This window comes from Lolium rigidum, chromosome 3, assembly GCF_022539505.1.
Source record: "Lolium rigidum isolate FL_2022 chromosome 3, APGP_CSIRO_Lrig_0.1, whole genome shotgun sequence".
NCBI classification, from domain to species: domain Eukaryota; kingdom Viridiplantae; phylum Streptophyta; class Magnoliopsida; order Poales; family Poaceae; genus Lolium; species Lolium rigidum.
The window spans coordinates 66,012,840-66,027,482 of NC_061510.1; the positions used below are offsets into that span (position 1 = coordinate 66,012,840).

Genomic DNA, 14,643 nt, shown 5'->3' on the forward strand with positions numbered 1-14,643 from the left:
TCTTATGCATTATTGCATCCTTGCCAATTTTTAAACATCGTCCCTACGGACGATGATGCTATTTCAGAATTTGGAGTTACTACGTATCGAAGACCTTGCCTGCATAATCTTGCAGATCAAGAAAGGCAAGTTCATCACTTGCTCATGTCATTTGAGTATCTTTATCAAATTACTTGCAAAGTACTATGATTATCACTATTGCATAAAAACCAAAACCACTATTTTCATAACTATGAATATGACTATGTGGTGGGCAATGGAACCATGGATTGTGTTGATATGGTGGAGGTTCCATTGCAAGGGTTTATATCCATCTAGGATTAAACAACAAATGTCGCCAATGATTCTTGTGCCGTAATACCCGTGTTAACCATAAGATCTGGAGTGGGACGGAGTAGTCAAAAGTGTTTCCACCTCTCGTACATCAACGGATGCGCTTACCGTAGACATTTGACCCAGGTTGGGCAAGCGGTGGGGTGGGGATCCCATTCTAATTCCCCACGGTAAGTGGTCTATGATGGGTTGCAGCTACCGGCGAAGGAGTTTGGTTAACGAGTCCCAAACTCGTTGTCGTGGTCGGGGTCCATCCTTAAGTGGTATAAGAGGACCGACGAGGACCCAGGGTCGGGGTATGCAACAAAGGGTGGGTGTGCGAGGTAGCGGAGGAACATGATTGGCTAGACCTTATACCGGGCCTCACACCAAAGGAAGTGTGGACGAGAACTAGACTCGGTTGGCACCAAGGTTAAGATCTCTTATGGGTAAAGCAACACACCTCTGCAGAGTGTAAAGAACCGTGACTCGTCACTCCCCGTTCCGGGATATGGAACTGCGAACGCGGCCGGAAAGGAGCTCCATGAAGTTCTAGTAAACCGGTGAAGGCCGACGGACATAGTTCTTCCGAATAAAAGCAACCTTTTGAAGAAATGGTTATGAAAACCCGCATTGGTATTAGACTTTCCGGTCTAATGCCGTAGCTAGTGCATTAAACACCTCTTTCCTATAATGAACTTGTTGAGTACGCTCGTACTCATCCCACTCTTAAATCCCCGCTTAGATATGGAGGCATCGAAGGAGGATCTACAAGGCAACTCGAAGGCCAAGGAGCCAACAACTACTTCACGAGACAGGACCCTGTCAGCGGAGTCAGATACGTCATCCAACAAGGAGAAAACCTAGATTAGCAGTAGAAAGGAACTAGCTTCCTCAACCTAGCTCCTACTTAGCTAGAATCTACTCTTAGCCTCTATAGCTAGTCAAATACTCTACAAATAGAGTTCGTGATAGAATTAGACTACGAGTCGTTCTTCTGGAGTTTATTTGCAGATTTACCTCATTGTAAAGTAGGAGGCTGTGATGATCTTATGTAACTGAGTCGATGTTGTAATTCTATAGACATGCCTTGGACCCGCATATGTTTCTGTTGTACCACTCTGAGCGATATAATACTAGTGGAACGGTGTTTCATTGGTGTTATATCAGACTTGCATACTACACCATGCAGTGGTATGCTGGGTCACCACAATCAGGTCCTTGGGTGCCGCCAGCACCTCTCGTCAGTGATCTCAAGACGCGACCATCGAGATCTGATGCCAAAGCGCTCGACAACATACATCCGGCGATGCATCGCATATGCTGGCCACTCCTCCTCCGGGACAAACCACTTGGCGGTGGAGAAGCGTGGAGCTCCAACGAAGGATGCGAAGAAGGGCCTCCATCCTGGAGGTAGAGTAGGGGTCACCATGTCAGCGAAGGATCACGACGTTGATAGAAGACACCGTGTGTTCCGCACGAAGGAGCCCTAGAAGAGCAGCTCCATAGCACCTCGAAGGAAATCATCGATGCAGAGCTTGGGGAGTAGCCGCTCCACTGCCGCTTCCCTCCTCAACACCACGACGAGCCAAGGGAAATTGCAGCTAAGCACTCCTCCACCTCGAACATCGGTGCACCACGCCTCAACTCCTCCTCGCCACCAAGGCCGCCCGGAGAGAAGCATCGTAGGCACCTCGCTGCTCCGATTTGGCCCTCCTCCTCGCCACCACGGCCGGCTAGGAGAGCTTCTTCTTCGCAGCAACATCGAGAAGGAGCAGAGCCTAGAGCCACAAAATTATTGAGGAATACGGTGTCGCCATCACCACGACCTCTCTCCAACCATAGGAGCAAAGATAGGGCAAGCAAGCAACCCAAAGACGGCCCGGATCCGGCGACTGAGATCCGAGCCACCACCTTCTCTACGGGGCATACGCCCAAACGTTGGCATCAAGCCAAAAAGGAGAAGAAACCTATAGATCTACTCCTAATCTACTCCAAGACCAAACCTAGACCATCTCAAAGCAGCTATTCCGACGGAGCGGCCTTCGGCGGTCAATGGTAAAGATAGGGCAGAATTATTGTACCATGTATACATCTATGTGCATAAGAAGAGTGGAACTTATATGTAACGTAAGTCCATCTTTATATTTTCCATGGAGACCACATACGTGCCAATATGTATGTTTCGTTTTCAACTTTTCTTCTGAAACTAATATGACTGTTGCACCATTTTAAAATCGGGACCATGAGTACCCAAGACCAGACACATATTTATCAACTGTGATGTGACATTCTGTTTTCAAAAAATTAACTCAAGCTAGTTGTGCATTCAGCACCTTTCCAACCTGAACGTCAAGGTGCACATCTAGCCGTGCAGTGTCGACCCCACAGGGAGACACGGGCAAAACCCTAGCGCCGCCTATAGCCACATCCCGGCGGCTTCCACTGCCACCACTGCCGCCGGCGAGGGCCGATGTGGCGGCAGGCCCGGCGTCAAAGGCGTCAAGGGGTTGCTTCGCGGCGGGAGACCTCCGGCGGCAGCTCGGGGACGACGCTAAGTTTCGGGCCGCGTGTGGCGGCTAGGGCGGCGCCCCCGGCCATGCGGTGACGACGAGTTTTCCGGGCGCGACTCTTGCGCGGGATGGCTGTTTGCGGCGGAGGGGCGACGCCCGTGCGATGGACGGCTTCCTTTGGGTGTCCACGCATGGGGGGAGGTTGCGGTTGCAGGTCTAGGCTCCCGCCTAGATTCGCTATCGGCGCGATCGCCCGGAGGTGCGTGGGGAGGCGGTGCGGTGCACTATGTCGGCCTTGGGCCGGAGAGTGCGTGTGGTTCATGCTTAGGCTTGCCTCCTCTTCCGCCGGACGGGGTCGGCCGGCGGGCGGCGGCATGGGGGCCTGCTCGTCTGCTTCGAAATAATGGCGTCGGTAGTCCCCGGATACCTTTCGCACTATGATGACGAACCGCTCGACGCATGTCTTCATTGATCTTGGATGGACCGTCGAGTTCTGGAAGCCATGCCGACGAATTCCAAATGGACGACATGCATGGAGTTTACCGGAGCGGAAGGGTGTTTTTTCTGATCGTTTGATTTTAGAGGGAGCGTTGCGAAGCTCGCGGTTTGTTGTCGTCGTGCGACTTCTATTAGTTCCACGGTCAAGTCGACGCGGAGAATGACATGGAAGCCGAGAACTGAGGATTAGCAATGAGTTTTGTGTCTTGGTGGTGATGAGATTCTGTCTTGGTGCTTTCTAACTTAGAGCAGCGGCATTAGCAAGTGAGGGTGAGAATTCAGTGTCTAAACTTGCGGGGTAAAAACCCAAGATTTAGCCTTAATTGGTTGTGTCTGGTAATGACTTTTTTAAGGTATTGTTTTGTGAGGGCGATGACGGCGTTTGTCCATGTTTCCTTCTTGGAGGCGTTTTTTTTGAGATGATGGATTCCTGGTGCTGTCTTGATGGTGTTTGGTTCGTTGTTAAAAAAATCTATAACAACAACAAAAAAAAACTCAAGCTAGATGATCAGAAAACAAAATGGGAGCTGCAATATAACTGTATCTATCATCTCAGCATCCAACATCTTCAAGTACATCTAGTCGCCACAAAATCCAATTCAGTTATACTGATAAAAAAAAGAGTAACTATTTTTTCAACCTATTTTTGGGGCAGTTGATCGGTGGCCCTGTTTTTCCTGATCCAGGTTCATTATCGTCTCACAGTCACCGATCAAACTCAGGTTAACCGGCGTGCGATATGGCGGCAAGCCGGCGGCGACGCTCCCGCACGCCGTGATATAGCGCCGTCCCATCCCCAATCCGAGCGGCACGACCGCGCACACGAAGAAAAACTAACCACGACCCCCCGCCGCCACCATACTCCCTCCCTCCTCGCCACCGTCGGCTCCCTCGCCACAGGCACCGTCGCGGCCCTCGCGGCGGCTGCGGCGGGGGCAGCGGCGCACGCGGGATCCCTGCCCCGCGCCCGCTCGGCCGCGGCGGCGGCCATGTCGACGGCCCGCGTCTACGCCGACGTCAACGTGCACCGCCCCAGGGAGTACTCCGACTACGAGGCCCTCTCCGTCCAATGGGGGTAAAAAACTAAACTAACGCCTTACTCTGCTCCGTTTCTTCTCGTACCATGATCTAGAGGTAGTGTGATAATGCGAGAGGGTCGCATCTAGAATTCACCAAACGACAAGGTGTTACTGCTGGAGCGTTGGGGGATAGATTGTAGATGCTGTGTTCGAAGACTTTATATGATCTTGTAATAGGGGAGCGGCTTTATGTGATCTTTTGTGGAGCTGTGGAGATTGGAGCGAGCTGGATGGAGTATTGTATTGCTTGATCGGTGTATCTTGCAGTGGAGAAGTTAATCTACTTTAAACTTTGCAGGATTACTATTTGAAAACCTTCAGTCACCGGGCTATGATCGTGTGATTTCTTTGTTTGGGTGTTTGTATGAGGTTAGATTAGATAAGGAGCTGATTGTGAGCACTACTGACAAGCATTTCGCGGTTTTGGGTTGTCTGACTATCTTTGTTATGCGAGCTGTTGTGCTTGTTAGGAGAATAGCATATACAAATTTTGGTTGATTGAGTCCTGCATTCAGAGCACTGTATGCTAAAGAGTATAATCACCACTGAAAGGGCTCATTCAGTGAGACCCTTTAAATCAGAGAACTGTATACTAAACGACTAAATTAAATAGCTTCAATGGAGACCATTTAATATCTCTGTTGGAGGTTAGCTTGAGTAAAACAGAGTGGAGTTGCACCAGCCAAAATACCTAATTGGATAATTTGTTCAAATGTGTTAGTGGTAGTTATGTGACACCTCAATTGTTATTATATGGCAGTGAATCCTCTTCTACCTACTTTGTTCCAAAATTTTGATTGTTCAATAGTAACATATTTATGTTGTAAATTTTGGAGTAAAACTCAGTTACTAGTGATGATGTACTGTTATCAACTGATGATTCTTCTTGTCCATTCAGTGAGCAGGATGACTACGAGGTCGTGCGGAAAGTAGGCAGAGGTAAATACAGTGAAGTCTTTGAAGGAGTGAATGTAACAAACGATGAGCGCTGTGTCATTAAAATCCTCAAGCCTGTTAAGAAAAAGAAGGTATCCTTGCTTACTTTGAAGGTTAACACCTATTTTATGGGAGTCTGCATTTCGTACTTCTCTAACTTTGGTTTCTTCCTTGGTTAATCTACTGAAAAGTATCACCGTGATTCTGTTTAATTCCATTTCGAACATTTTCAGTTTATAGCTGACGTTTATAAGTAAGAAGCAGTTCAAAGGATCTTATGTCTCTTCATGCTTTTAAATCCGTAACTTACTGTGCACCACATCTTGTGACTAACCCGTTTTGCATTTTATAAAATTTTACTGTTAAGAAACCATTTTAGCATTAGTTCTATTATTTAGTCTTTGAACTTTTCTGCCAACAAGTTTCCTCTGTTTATGGAACTGCACGGTGTTACTTTTGCTCATTTATTGGCTAGTCACGTTCTGCTGCATACAACCATACTTAATATAATGTACATATCAAAGTATGTCTGTATCCAGTTGTCATTTGTTTGTTTGTTTGTTTTTGCAGATAAAGAGGGAAATAAAGATACTTCAGAATCTTTTTGGCGGTCCAAATATTGTTAAGCTTCTCAATATCGTTCGAGATCAGCAATCAAAGACTCCAAGTTTGGTGTTTGAATATGTAAACAGCACAGATTTCAAAGTTCTCTATCCAACATTTACAGACTATGACATCCGGTTCTATATCTATGAACTTCTTAAGGTACCATCTTCTGTTTTTTTTCTAAATCATTGGATGATGCATTCAACCATTATTACTTTTAGCCAATAGGGCTGTCAGTACTTCTGTGGCTGTAGACATCTAGCGCTGCTTTGAGCTAAATCTTTCACAATAAATTTTGCTGCAATGACTTTGTAGTCGCGGTGTTTGTGTTTGTAGTTCAACATTGATAGTTCCAGTGTTTGGCTTACATATCCTCCTTGAGAGGCTGAGCTAAGTCTCAACTATGGGGATAAATTCTGCATATGGTCCTTGTATGTTGAAGCATCGCGGATAGGGTTGAGGGTACTGTTAAAATAAATATATGCATAAACTGTAAAAGGATAAATAGTCTTGGCAAGTATAAGGCTGTGATTCTGACTGACTATTATTTTGAATGTGAGTCTGGGTGCAGCAGTATAATTTACTTGCTGCATGGCTAGTCTAGCATGTATACTCTCCCAATTTTTTTGATTGCTATGTTCTGTTTGACTTTGGATGTGATGAACCATGTATCTTCTAAAATTAGCTTATTGGAGCATTAGAAAATTTTATGGCATATGTTATTGAATTAAGTGGTTTAAACTATATGTCTTAGTTCCTTTGAACAAAATTATTATTGCAATGATAGTGGATAAGCAAATTCAGTGACCGATAATTTCATAAACTTTTTCATATGTTTATTTCAACATGGTTTTCGTTTGAACAAGTAATCAAGAGTTTTTTGCTTTCTCGTTGGTATATGGTAAGAAAACTGGATCATTTCACTACTCTCTAAATGAACTGAGTTCTTTTAGTATGTTGGAACTATAGGATCTCCATTGTGCTATTTATTTAGTTGCTGATTCATTACATATTCTAGATTTTGTTTCCTCTAGGATTTTGAGTTTGTTACCTAGAAAACCATATTTTCAATGGATTTCTTACCTAGAAAACCATTTTAAATGGATTTCTTACCTAGAAAACCATATTTTCAATACAGTACTGATTGCCAGCCTGCTCATATTTCAGGCACTAGATTACTCCCATTCCCAAGGAATTATGCATCGTGATGTCAAGCCTCACAATGTTATGATTGACCATGAGCTTCGCAAGCTTCGCTTGATTGATTGGGGACTTGCTGAGTTTTACTTTCCTGAGAAGGAGTACAATGTTCGTGTTGCTTCGAGGCAAGTTGATAGAATATGACATTCTGTAGCTCTGGTCATTTATGGCAACAAGAGAACCAAGTATACAGTGTCACTATTTATGCATTGCTTTGTTTTATCATTAGTTCCTCATACAATTTCTTTTATTCAAGTTCTGATAAATATATCTTAAGCAACAAATCGTTCTGCCACCCAGCATTCCCTTGTTTTTGGTAGATTTGCTCTACTTAATGTCGCAGGATTGTTATATGTTTTCAAATTTTGAATACCTTTCTATTTAGCAAAATCATGATTTCAAAGTTGCTGTTTTGATGGATTGGAGTTACATATTTCTGTACTAAGGTTACAGGAGAAATTTATTAGACTCAGGGCTGTATGAACCCTCTGCACATGTGGATAGATATTTTAAATGTGATGTTTTTCTCCATTCAGGTATTTTAAAGGGCCGGAGTTGCTTGTTGACTTCCAAGGGTATGATTACTCTTTGGATATGTGGAGTCTTGGCTGTATGTTTGCTGGAATGGTGTGTTTCCTTTCTATGATTTGTAAACAATGTGATGAAATACGCAATAGCTTTGCTTCTGTAAACTACCCTTGATTGTGTAATTAAGCATCAGTTATGCTTTTTTGTTTTGCTTCCAGATATTCCGCAAGGAACCATTCTTCTATGGCCATGACAACCATGACCAGCTTTTCAAAATAGCCAAGGTTTGCCATTGTCAGAGTCACAGATCTCTTTGTTTTAGCTCACATGGGCAAGCACACGTGTGCTTAGGCATATGTTACGCATGAGAATAATGCGTATGTGAATATCTTTTTTCCTTTTTTGGTTAAAAGTATTGCGGCCGTTAACAATTGGACCTCTTTTATTTCTGAGCAGGTGCTAGGTACAGATGACCTTAATGCTTATTTGAACAAATACAGAATTGTGCTTGATCCTCAGCTCGAGGCTCTGATTGGGAGGTACTCAGTGTCTTGCAGTACTCTGAACATCTTATTCTTATCATCTTATGGTGTCACTTTAGAGCTCATTTTGCATCAGGAATTGAGAGTTTTGTTGCTTCACATGCACCTTTGTTGCTGAACACAGGCATATCAAGAAACCTTGGTCTAAGTTTGTCACTGCTGAGAATCGGCATCTTGTCTCAGAAGAGGTTATATGTTCCCTTCTTTTCGTACAGGTTTTCCATTCATCTGTCAGTTTTTTTTTCCTGCCCTGTCTAATTTCTGCAATAACCTAGTGCAGGCAATTGATTTTCTTGATAAACTTCTTCGCTTTGACCATCAAGATAGGCTCACAGCTGAAGAAGCTATGGTATGTTTCTGTCAGTTATTCACTTGTACAGTAATATAAATTGCTATTAATCGACCATGTCTTACAAGTAGTGCATGCCAACTTGTTGACCTTGAGTGAATTCATGGGATAAATCCTTGATAAAGTATAACAGGTTTCTTTTGATTCCCTGCAGGCTCATGCCTACTTTCAGCAGGTGAGGGCAGCAGAAAACAGCAGAGGGAGAACGTAGCCAAAAGAACCAAGCGAATAGACCGAGCTGCTTCTGAACTGCACTATGGGCAGAGCATTGCGGAATTGGACCCATCTGTCATCTGATTTACTTGAATCTGATGGTTGTGACTTTGTCATACATCTCGGATATGCTGGACCCCTGAGGTTTTTTTTTTTTTGGAATTTTATAATTTGAAAGGTTAAAACTGCGAGCCTACAAAACAGATAGGCTATGCATTGTCATGCCTGAGAAGTTTTGATGCAGTTAAACTGTTCCATCGATGGAATGTCTCAATGTTATGTCTAGCTGTGATTATGGGCGTGTATATGGACAGAGATTTGGTGCACATGGGCACCGGTGATCCCTATTTAAAAAAAATAATTGAAAATCATATTTCTAAGTTTCAGAAAAATCTGAAAATAAATTACGATGTAGCTAGTATTGTATTCCACAAACGTGTAAAATTTTAGCTGGAAATAATTTGTATTTTGGGCTACACAAAAATAAAAAATGTGTGGATCTGAGTAGTGATTCAAATCTTAAAAAAAAATCAGACTTTGTCATTTTTGTGTAGCTTGGAAAAGAAAACATTTGTAATTGGGATTATGTACTTTAGTAGTATACATCAACTCCTTTTAGAATTTTGTTACATAATTTTTTTACACACATAAATCTAATTTTTGAATTTTTTTAGTACGCCGAGAGCACTGATGTCTAGGATTCAAAATGACTTTTCGCGTGTATATCTTCTTTCTGTGAACCATGTATGTCTATCTTCTTCGTTTGCACAACGCGTTTTATCTTCTTTATGTACTGCAGGATGCAGACTCATGTTCTGCTATTTGTGTCACCGTTCTGTTCTGCACATTGGACCGAGAAAAGTGTGTGGTTGGTGCACGATGTTGCCCTCGCGTAACCATTACGAAGCAGCACGGGCCAGGCTAATGGGCAATATGGGCCTTCCGTTGGGCTAAAAACCCTAACCAGAGCAGCCTCCTCTCCAGCCCCACGCCGGACTCCGCCTCCTCTCTCCTCCGCCCGCCCTTGCTGGCTTGAGCACGCGCCGGCCTTGCCCCTCCGCCGCCTTTCCTCTTTTCTCCACCCGCGTAACCTTGCTGGTCTGGATTGATCCCGAACGCGGCGGGATGGCGCTGAGGGGCGTTTGGCAGCTGCAGAAGCTCGTGGTGAACTACTGCGATTGGGGAGGGAGCAGCAGGGGGATCAGGTATTGCTCATCACACCGAGAGGAACTGATAGATAATACTACTACACATGTTCTAGCGATTCGATCTGTTCTGTTTTGATGTGGTGATAAGTTTCGATTCGGGAGATCCGACTTACTCGTTGTGCTGAGTGAGTTGGAGCGCTCTGTTAGTTGTGCATGGAGAAATGTGGTGAGCGTCGCCTGTAATTATGTGTTCTGCGCTTTAACCAAGGAAGATCTGTTCTTATGAAGCCACTGGAAAATAGCTCATCAGTGGATCAGAAAATCGTGTTGATTTGCCATGTTTAGTTCATCCATTGAAAAAGAAACCGTGTTGATTTGTCATTACTGTAAACGTGAAGAATTCAATAGCAAGAACAGTCCATTGGACAGTTCAGTCACAGCTTGAGCCAATTTTACGATTTTAATTCTTAATATAAGCTTATCCACATGATAACTTCTTCCCTTGGGGATTGGCAGGTTAAGCATCAGTTCTATAACTGCAGTTCAACAGTTTCTTGTCTCTATCTCTGTCGTTGGAATTGATTATCTGAACAATCAGATTTTTCAATTTGCTTGCTCCTTCACAATTGACACTCCTTGGAATTGCAGGGCCTTCATGGAGTCTCAACTTCCAGCTTTGAAGGAAAAGAACCCCCAGTTAGAGGTGGTGACACAGCTTGTCCGTGGTCAGCACCCCAACTTGAAGGGCATTTACAGTAAGATCTTCCTTTCCTGTTGACCCATTGTAGTGTTATCGGGAAACATTCTTAACTTATAATCATGTTGCCTTTCTTTCGCGTTGTGGATTACATTCTTAACCAAATACACTGTAGTTTACACTTGCCATATTTAATGTCATTTGTCACTCTTGTCTCCCTTGCGCTTAAGTACTTGTGATGAACTTGGCATGCTCAACAGCCCAAAGGTGAACTCACATGATTTAAGCATGTCATGGTTAATTGTGTACCCTTTGAATAACTAAATCTTCGTAGAAGGACATTTTGGCTTGTTTTGAATGAGGGGTGCACTTGTCTATGACAGCTCTTGTCTAGGACAAGGCATCCATCTCGGATGCGACAGAGACATGCAACAGATTTACTGGGAGGAAATGCTCATTTAACAAAAACGGTGGCATGCATTTCACAGTTTTAAGCACTTTTTTTTTTTCTCTATTTAGTGTTTAGCCCAAGGATAGTTCCGTTCCATTGCACTACCCAACCAATCTTATAGCATATGATGATCATGGGAAGAGGTTGCTCTCCAAACCAAACATCTGTCTAGACTCTGTTTTTCTGTTGCTGCTAGGAGAATTTTCATAAAATGATACTCCGAAGGTTGGCATGATTACACTAACCACTCCCCTTCTCACTGACAGGACCAGTCAGCAAAACACGTATTCATATCTGAAACACCATCCTTGTTTGTTTTATTGAACGCATAGCTACATGTGCTTGCTTTTTGAGTAATATTTTTATGTGATGTTATTCTTATATCAATGAGAGACTGGTTTGGTCCTGTCAGTGAGATGGGGAGTGGAATGCATTTCACAAAGTTTTAAGCCCAAGGATATTTCCATTCCATTGCACTGACCAAACCAATCTTATAGCATCTTACGATTGTAGGAGGAGGTTGCTCCTCAAACCAACATCAGTCTAGATTTTGTTTTCCTGTTGTTTTATGTTTTGTTATCAGGAGAATTTCGATATATGTCATCCCAAAGATTGGTATGACTAGAAATTCCACTCCCAGTCTCACATGTCAGTGAGAGTGAGACACAGATTTATATCAAACCATCATCCTTGTTATTTTTCATGAACTCGTGAATATTGGTGCTTCCATTTGAGTAATATTTTTGTGCAGAAAATCACAACGAGAGAGTGGTCTGTGTCAGAAATTTAGCACCCGAGGACATCATGTTGCAAGCTAGTAGGCTGAGGTGTTCTCTGGGCAGGAAAGTTGTGAAGCTGAGAACCAGACATGTAACGAAGCGACCAAGCGTGCAGGGAACATGGACGACGGAACTGAAGATGTGAATCAAAGTTCTTAGACAAGCTGTTACACTGCTCCTGATGGTGCATTGACAAGAACTGTTTCAGATCCATCGCAAGAACTTTGTGCTTCTATTAGACCTACCTTTTGTCGGTAGTTTACAGTGTCATTCTGTTCTCCTTTTGTTTGAGCCATAATCTGATAATAATATGTAAACCTGGGAGATTCTTGTTAGCATCGTCCGTCTGGCGGATCTGAGTGTCAGGTATTGTCTTAGACCGCAGAAAATTGTTTTAAAGGAAAGGGTCTGCATGTCATGAACCGATTTTGCAATCCATTAGATGATTTTTCAGCTACGGATGCGTATAGAATCACCAGCTTCTAAGTTAGTGAAGTTTGACTTTCACGAAAACCAGTACGCACTATATCATGGCAAGGAGAACAGTGAAGTTTGATCAAGGAGTAACAGGGAGGCATCACATGAATGTTCGATTTTCCTTTACCTGAATGTTCGATTTGCCAAGATGATTTCTACGATGGAGATCCAAGATGATTTCTACGATGGAGATGAGCTGACAAGGCTGCGCTGCAGGCAGAGGTTTCAGACTTGTTTGGAGCCATAGGTACGGAAGTGTGCAGATTGTCCACACTGCCGAACAAACATACGGGAGCATCTCACAGGGTAATGCTACATAGCTTCTTTCATTCCTTTCTCGATCCATCTTCACACACCTGGCCGATCCAAGACACACACAGAGCATCTAGCTGGGTGTCAAGCGGGATCCCACCTAAATTTCATTTATAGTCCTCAAGGTCAATTCTTTTACATTTAGGTGGGATCTCACTTGACGCGATTTTTTTTAATAATACATTTTTTCTTTATTTCCAGAAATTATACTTGATTTTAAAGAATTTCACAAATAATACATCATCAGGGACTAGTACCCCGATTAGAAGGTATTGGGGTAACACACCTCGAGTAGCAGGGAATCTACGTGGAGCCCATCCCAATTGAAAGTAGTTGGGTTCCTCTACCCCAATTGGAAGTAGTTAGGTTCCTCTACCCCAATTGAAAGTAATCGGGTTCCTCTATCCCGAGTAGTGGAAAGAAATCGGGTTCCTCCACCCCAATTGGAAGAAATCGGGTTACTCTACCCCGATTAGTGCAAAAAGCTAAGGATAGCCTCGTGCGGCGCAGAGAATCAGAAAAATTCGGGGTAGCCTATCCCGACTACCTCTAATCGGGTTTGTTGCTCCCGATTCCTTCTAATCGGGGTACGTGTCCCCGACAGTGTATTATTTCTGGCAAAGATTGAAACCGAGTATTAGTTCTGGAAATAACAAAAAAAATGTATTATTTAAAAAATCCGTCCTCACTTACACCTTACTAGCAGCGCCACGACGGATTGACAACCACCACGATGTATATCTCATCCTCATCCTTTGCCGGCAAGACGGTGAAGAACTTGATGAAAGATCTTCATAAGGTTCATCATGTCAGTCTGGTATGTAGTTGATTGGCTATGAAGGAAGGATCAATTGTTCCTGTGTTATTTGGTGTTTCTTATTTCATTGGTGACCTATGTATATTTATCCCTTGGTCCTACATTGTCTTGTGCACTTCCCAACCATACCAATCCTTTGGATCAGATCGCATCTACCCACTTGCCCTGGTTTTGAGGCCAAGTCAACAATCTGCTTTGGCAGTGTTAAAAGATTCAAACTTTGGTTGTTATTTCCTAAGCCCTCACACTTGACACCTTATTAGCAGCGCCATGGCGGATTGATGGCCACCACGATGTCTATCTCATCCTCATCCTTTGCCGGCAAGACGGTGAAGAACTTGCCATCTCTTTTCGGTGAGGCCCGTATCACCATGTGCAAGACCACTGCCAAGGCCAAGCCTACTTCTTCGGGAAGCTTAAGGTATGGCTTTGGCCGTGTGATCCCCCAAGCTACTTGATCGGAGATTTTTCTGGTGACCATGGGTGGGACACCGCCCGGCTCTCAGTTGACCCCAAGACATTTGCCAAGAACTAGAAGTTTGATTTGATGCACGTTTTTTTTTTTTTTTTTGCATATTGCATCATTTTCTCGTTTTGCATGCATAGTGGGATGAATCTGAGCCTTAATTGGAGCATCGGTCCATCATCTATCCTTTTTCCTGAAAAAGGCAACAAATTATCGTTTTGCATGCATAGTGGGCTCAATCTAAGCATTAATTGGAGCATTGGTCCATCACCTATCTTATTTTTCCTGAGAAAGGCAGCAAAACAAACCAACCACCGACGATAGGGACACATGAACCATACAACGATGAATATTAGTTGAATCCAAGGCCTCGGACAATCATATACCGAGCTAACCCTTGTGGGTGTCTTCAGAGGTGGCTTTATATATATTGGTGCTCGGGTGAGACATGATATGTAGAAGCCACTGACTAAATTTGTTTCCTAGTACTTGGAGGCAAACAATCTGTGTTCATGGTCAAGTATGAAAAATTGGCATGATGTGCTTTGATTGTGGCCTACTTGGACACAATCATTGGGAGTGTGGACTTGGAGTGTACGAGACAAGGAGTTGAAATATGGCGATTGAATTTATGCCAATCCCCTAAATCATAGCCATTACTGGAACTATGAGACGAGGTATGCGTGGAGGTCGAGGCTTCCATGTTAGTTCTGGTGTAAG

General features: G+C 43.6%; 2 protein-coding genes across 2 annotated transcripts; both read left to right on the plus strand.

Annotated features, from left to right (window-relative positions):
* The first annotated feature begins 4,283 nt into the window (after positions 1 to 4,283).
* LOC124701729 (casein kinase II subunit alpha-2-like) lies at positions 4,284 to 9,037 on the plus strand. The gene is made up of 10 exons (XM_047233821.1): positions 4,284 to 4,398; positions 5,301 to 5,430; positions 5,909 to 6,103; positions 7,112 to 7,269; positions 7,681 to 7,771; positions 7,891 to 7,956; positions 8,129 to 8,211; positions 8,339 to 8,402; positions 8,495 to 8,563; positions 8,718 to 9,037. The coding sequence occupies exons 1-10, from the start codon at positions 4,313 to 4,315 to the stop codon at positions 8,772 to 8,774; spliced, it is 999 nt and encodes a 332-aa protein (XP_047089777.1). The 5' UTR covers positions 4,284 to 4,312; the 3' UTR covers positions 8,775 to 9,037.
* A 725-nt stretch (positions 9,038 to 9,762) lies between these two features.
* Positions 9,763 to 12,269, plus strand: LOC124696526 (54S ribosomal protein L51, mitochondrial-like). The gene is made up of 3 exons (XM_047229242.1): positions 9,763 to 9,981; positions 10,573 to 10,679; positions 11,824 to 12,269. Exons 1-3 carry the CDS (start codon positions 9,902 to 9,904, stop codon positions 11,994 to 11,996), a joined length of 360 nt encoding a protein of 119 aa, XP_047085198.1. The 5' UTR covers positions 9,763 to 9,901; the 3' UTR covers positions 11,997 to 12,269.
* The last annotated feature ends 2,374 nt before the right edge of the window (positions 12,270 to 14,643 follow it).

Coding starts and splice junctions, on each gene's coding strand:
- LOC124696526 (XM_047229242.1), top strand. CDS start 9,902: ATGGCGCTGAGGGGCGTTTGGCAGCTGCAGAAGCTCGTGGTGAACTAC. Junction 9,982..10,572: donor GGGAGCAGCAGGGGGATCAG/GTATTGCTCATC, acceptor TTGGAATTGCAG/GGCCTTCATGGAGTCTCAAC. Junction 10,680..11,823: donor CAACTTGAAGGGCATTTACA/GTAAGATCTTCC, acceptor ATTTTTGTGCAG/AAAATCACAACGAGAGAGTG.
- LOC124701729 (XM_047233821.1), top strand. CDS start 4,313: ATGTCGACGGCCCGCGTCTACGCCGACGTCAACGTGCACCGCCCCAGG. Junction 4,399..5,300: donor GCCCTCTCCGTCCAATGGGG/GTAAAAAACTAA, acceptor TTGTCCATTCAG/TGAGCAGGATGACTACGAGG. Junction 6,104..7,111: donor ATATCTATGAACTTCTTAAG/GTACCATCTTCT, acceptor CTCATATTTCAG/GCACTAGATTACTCCCATTC.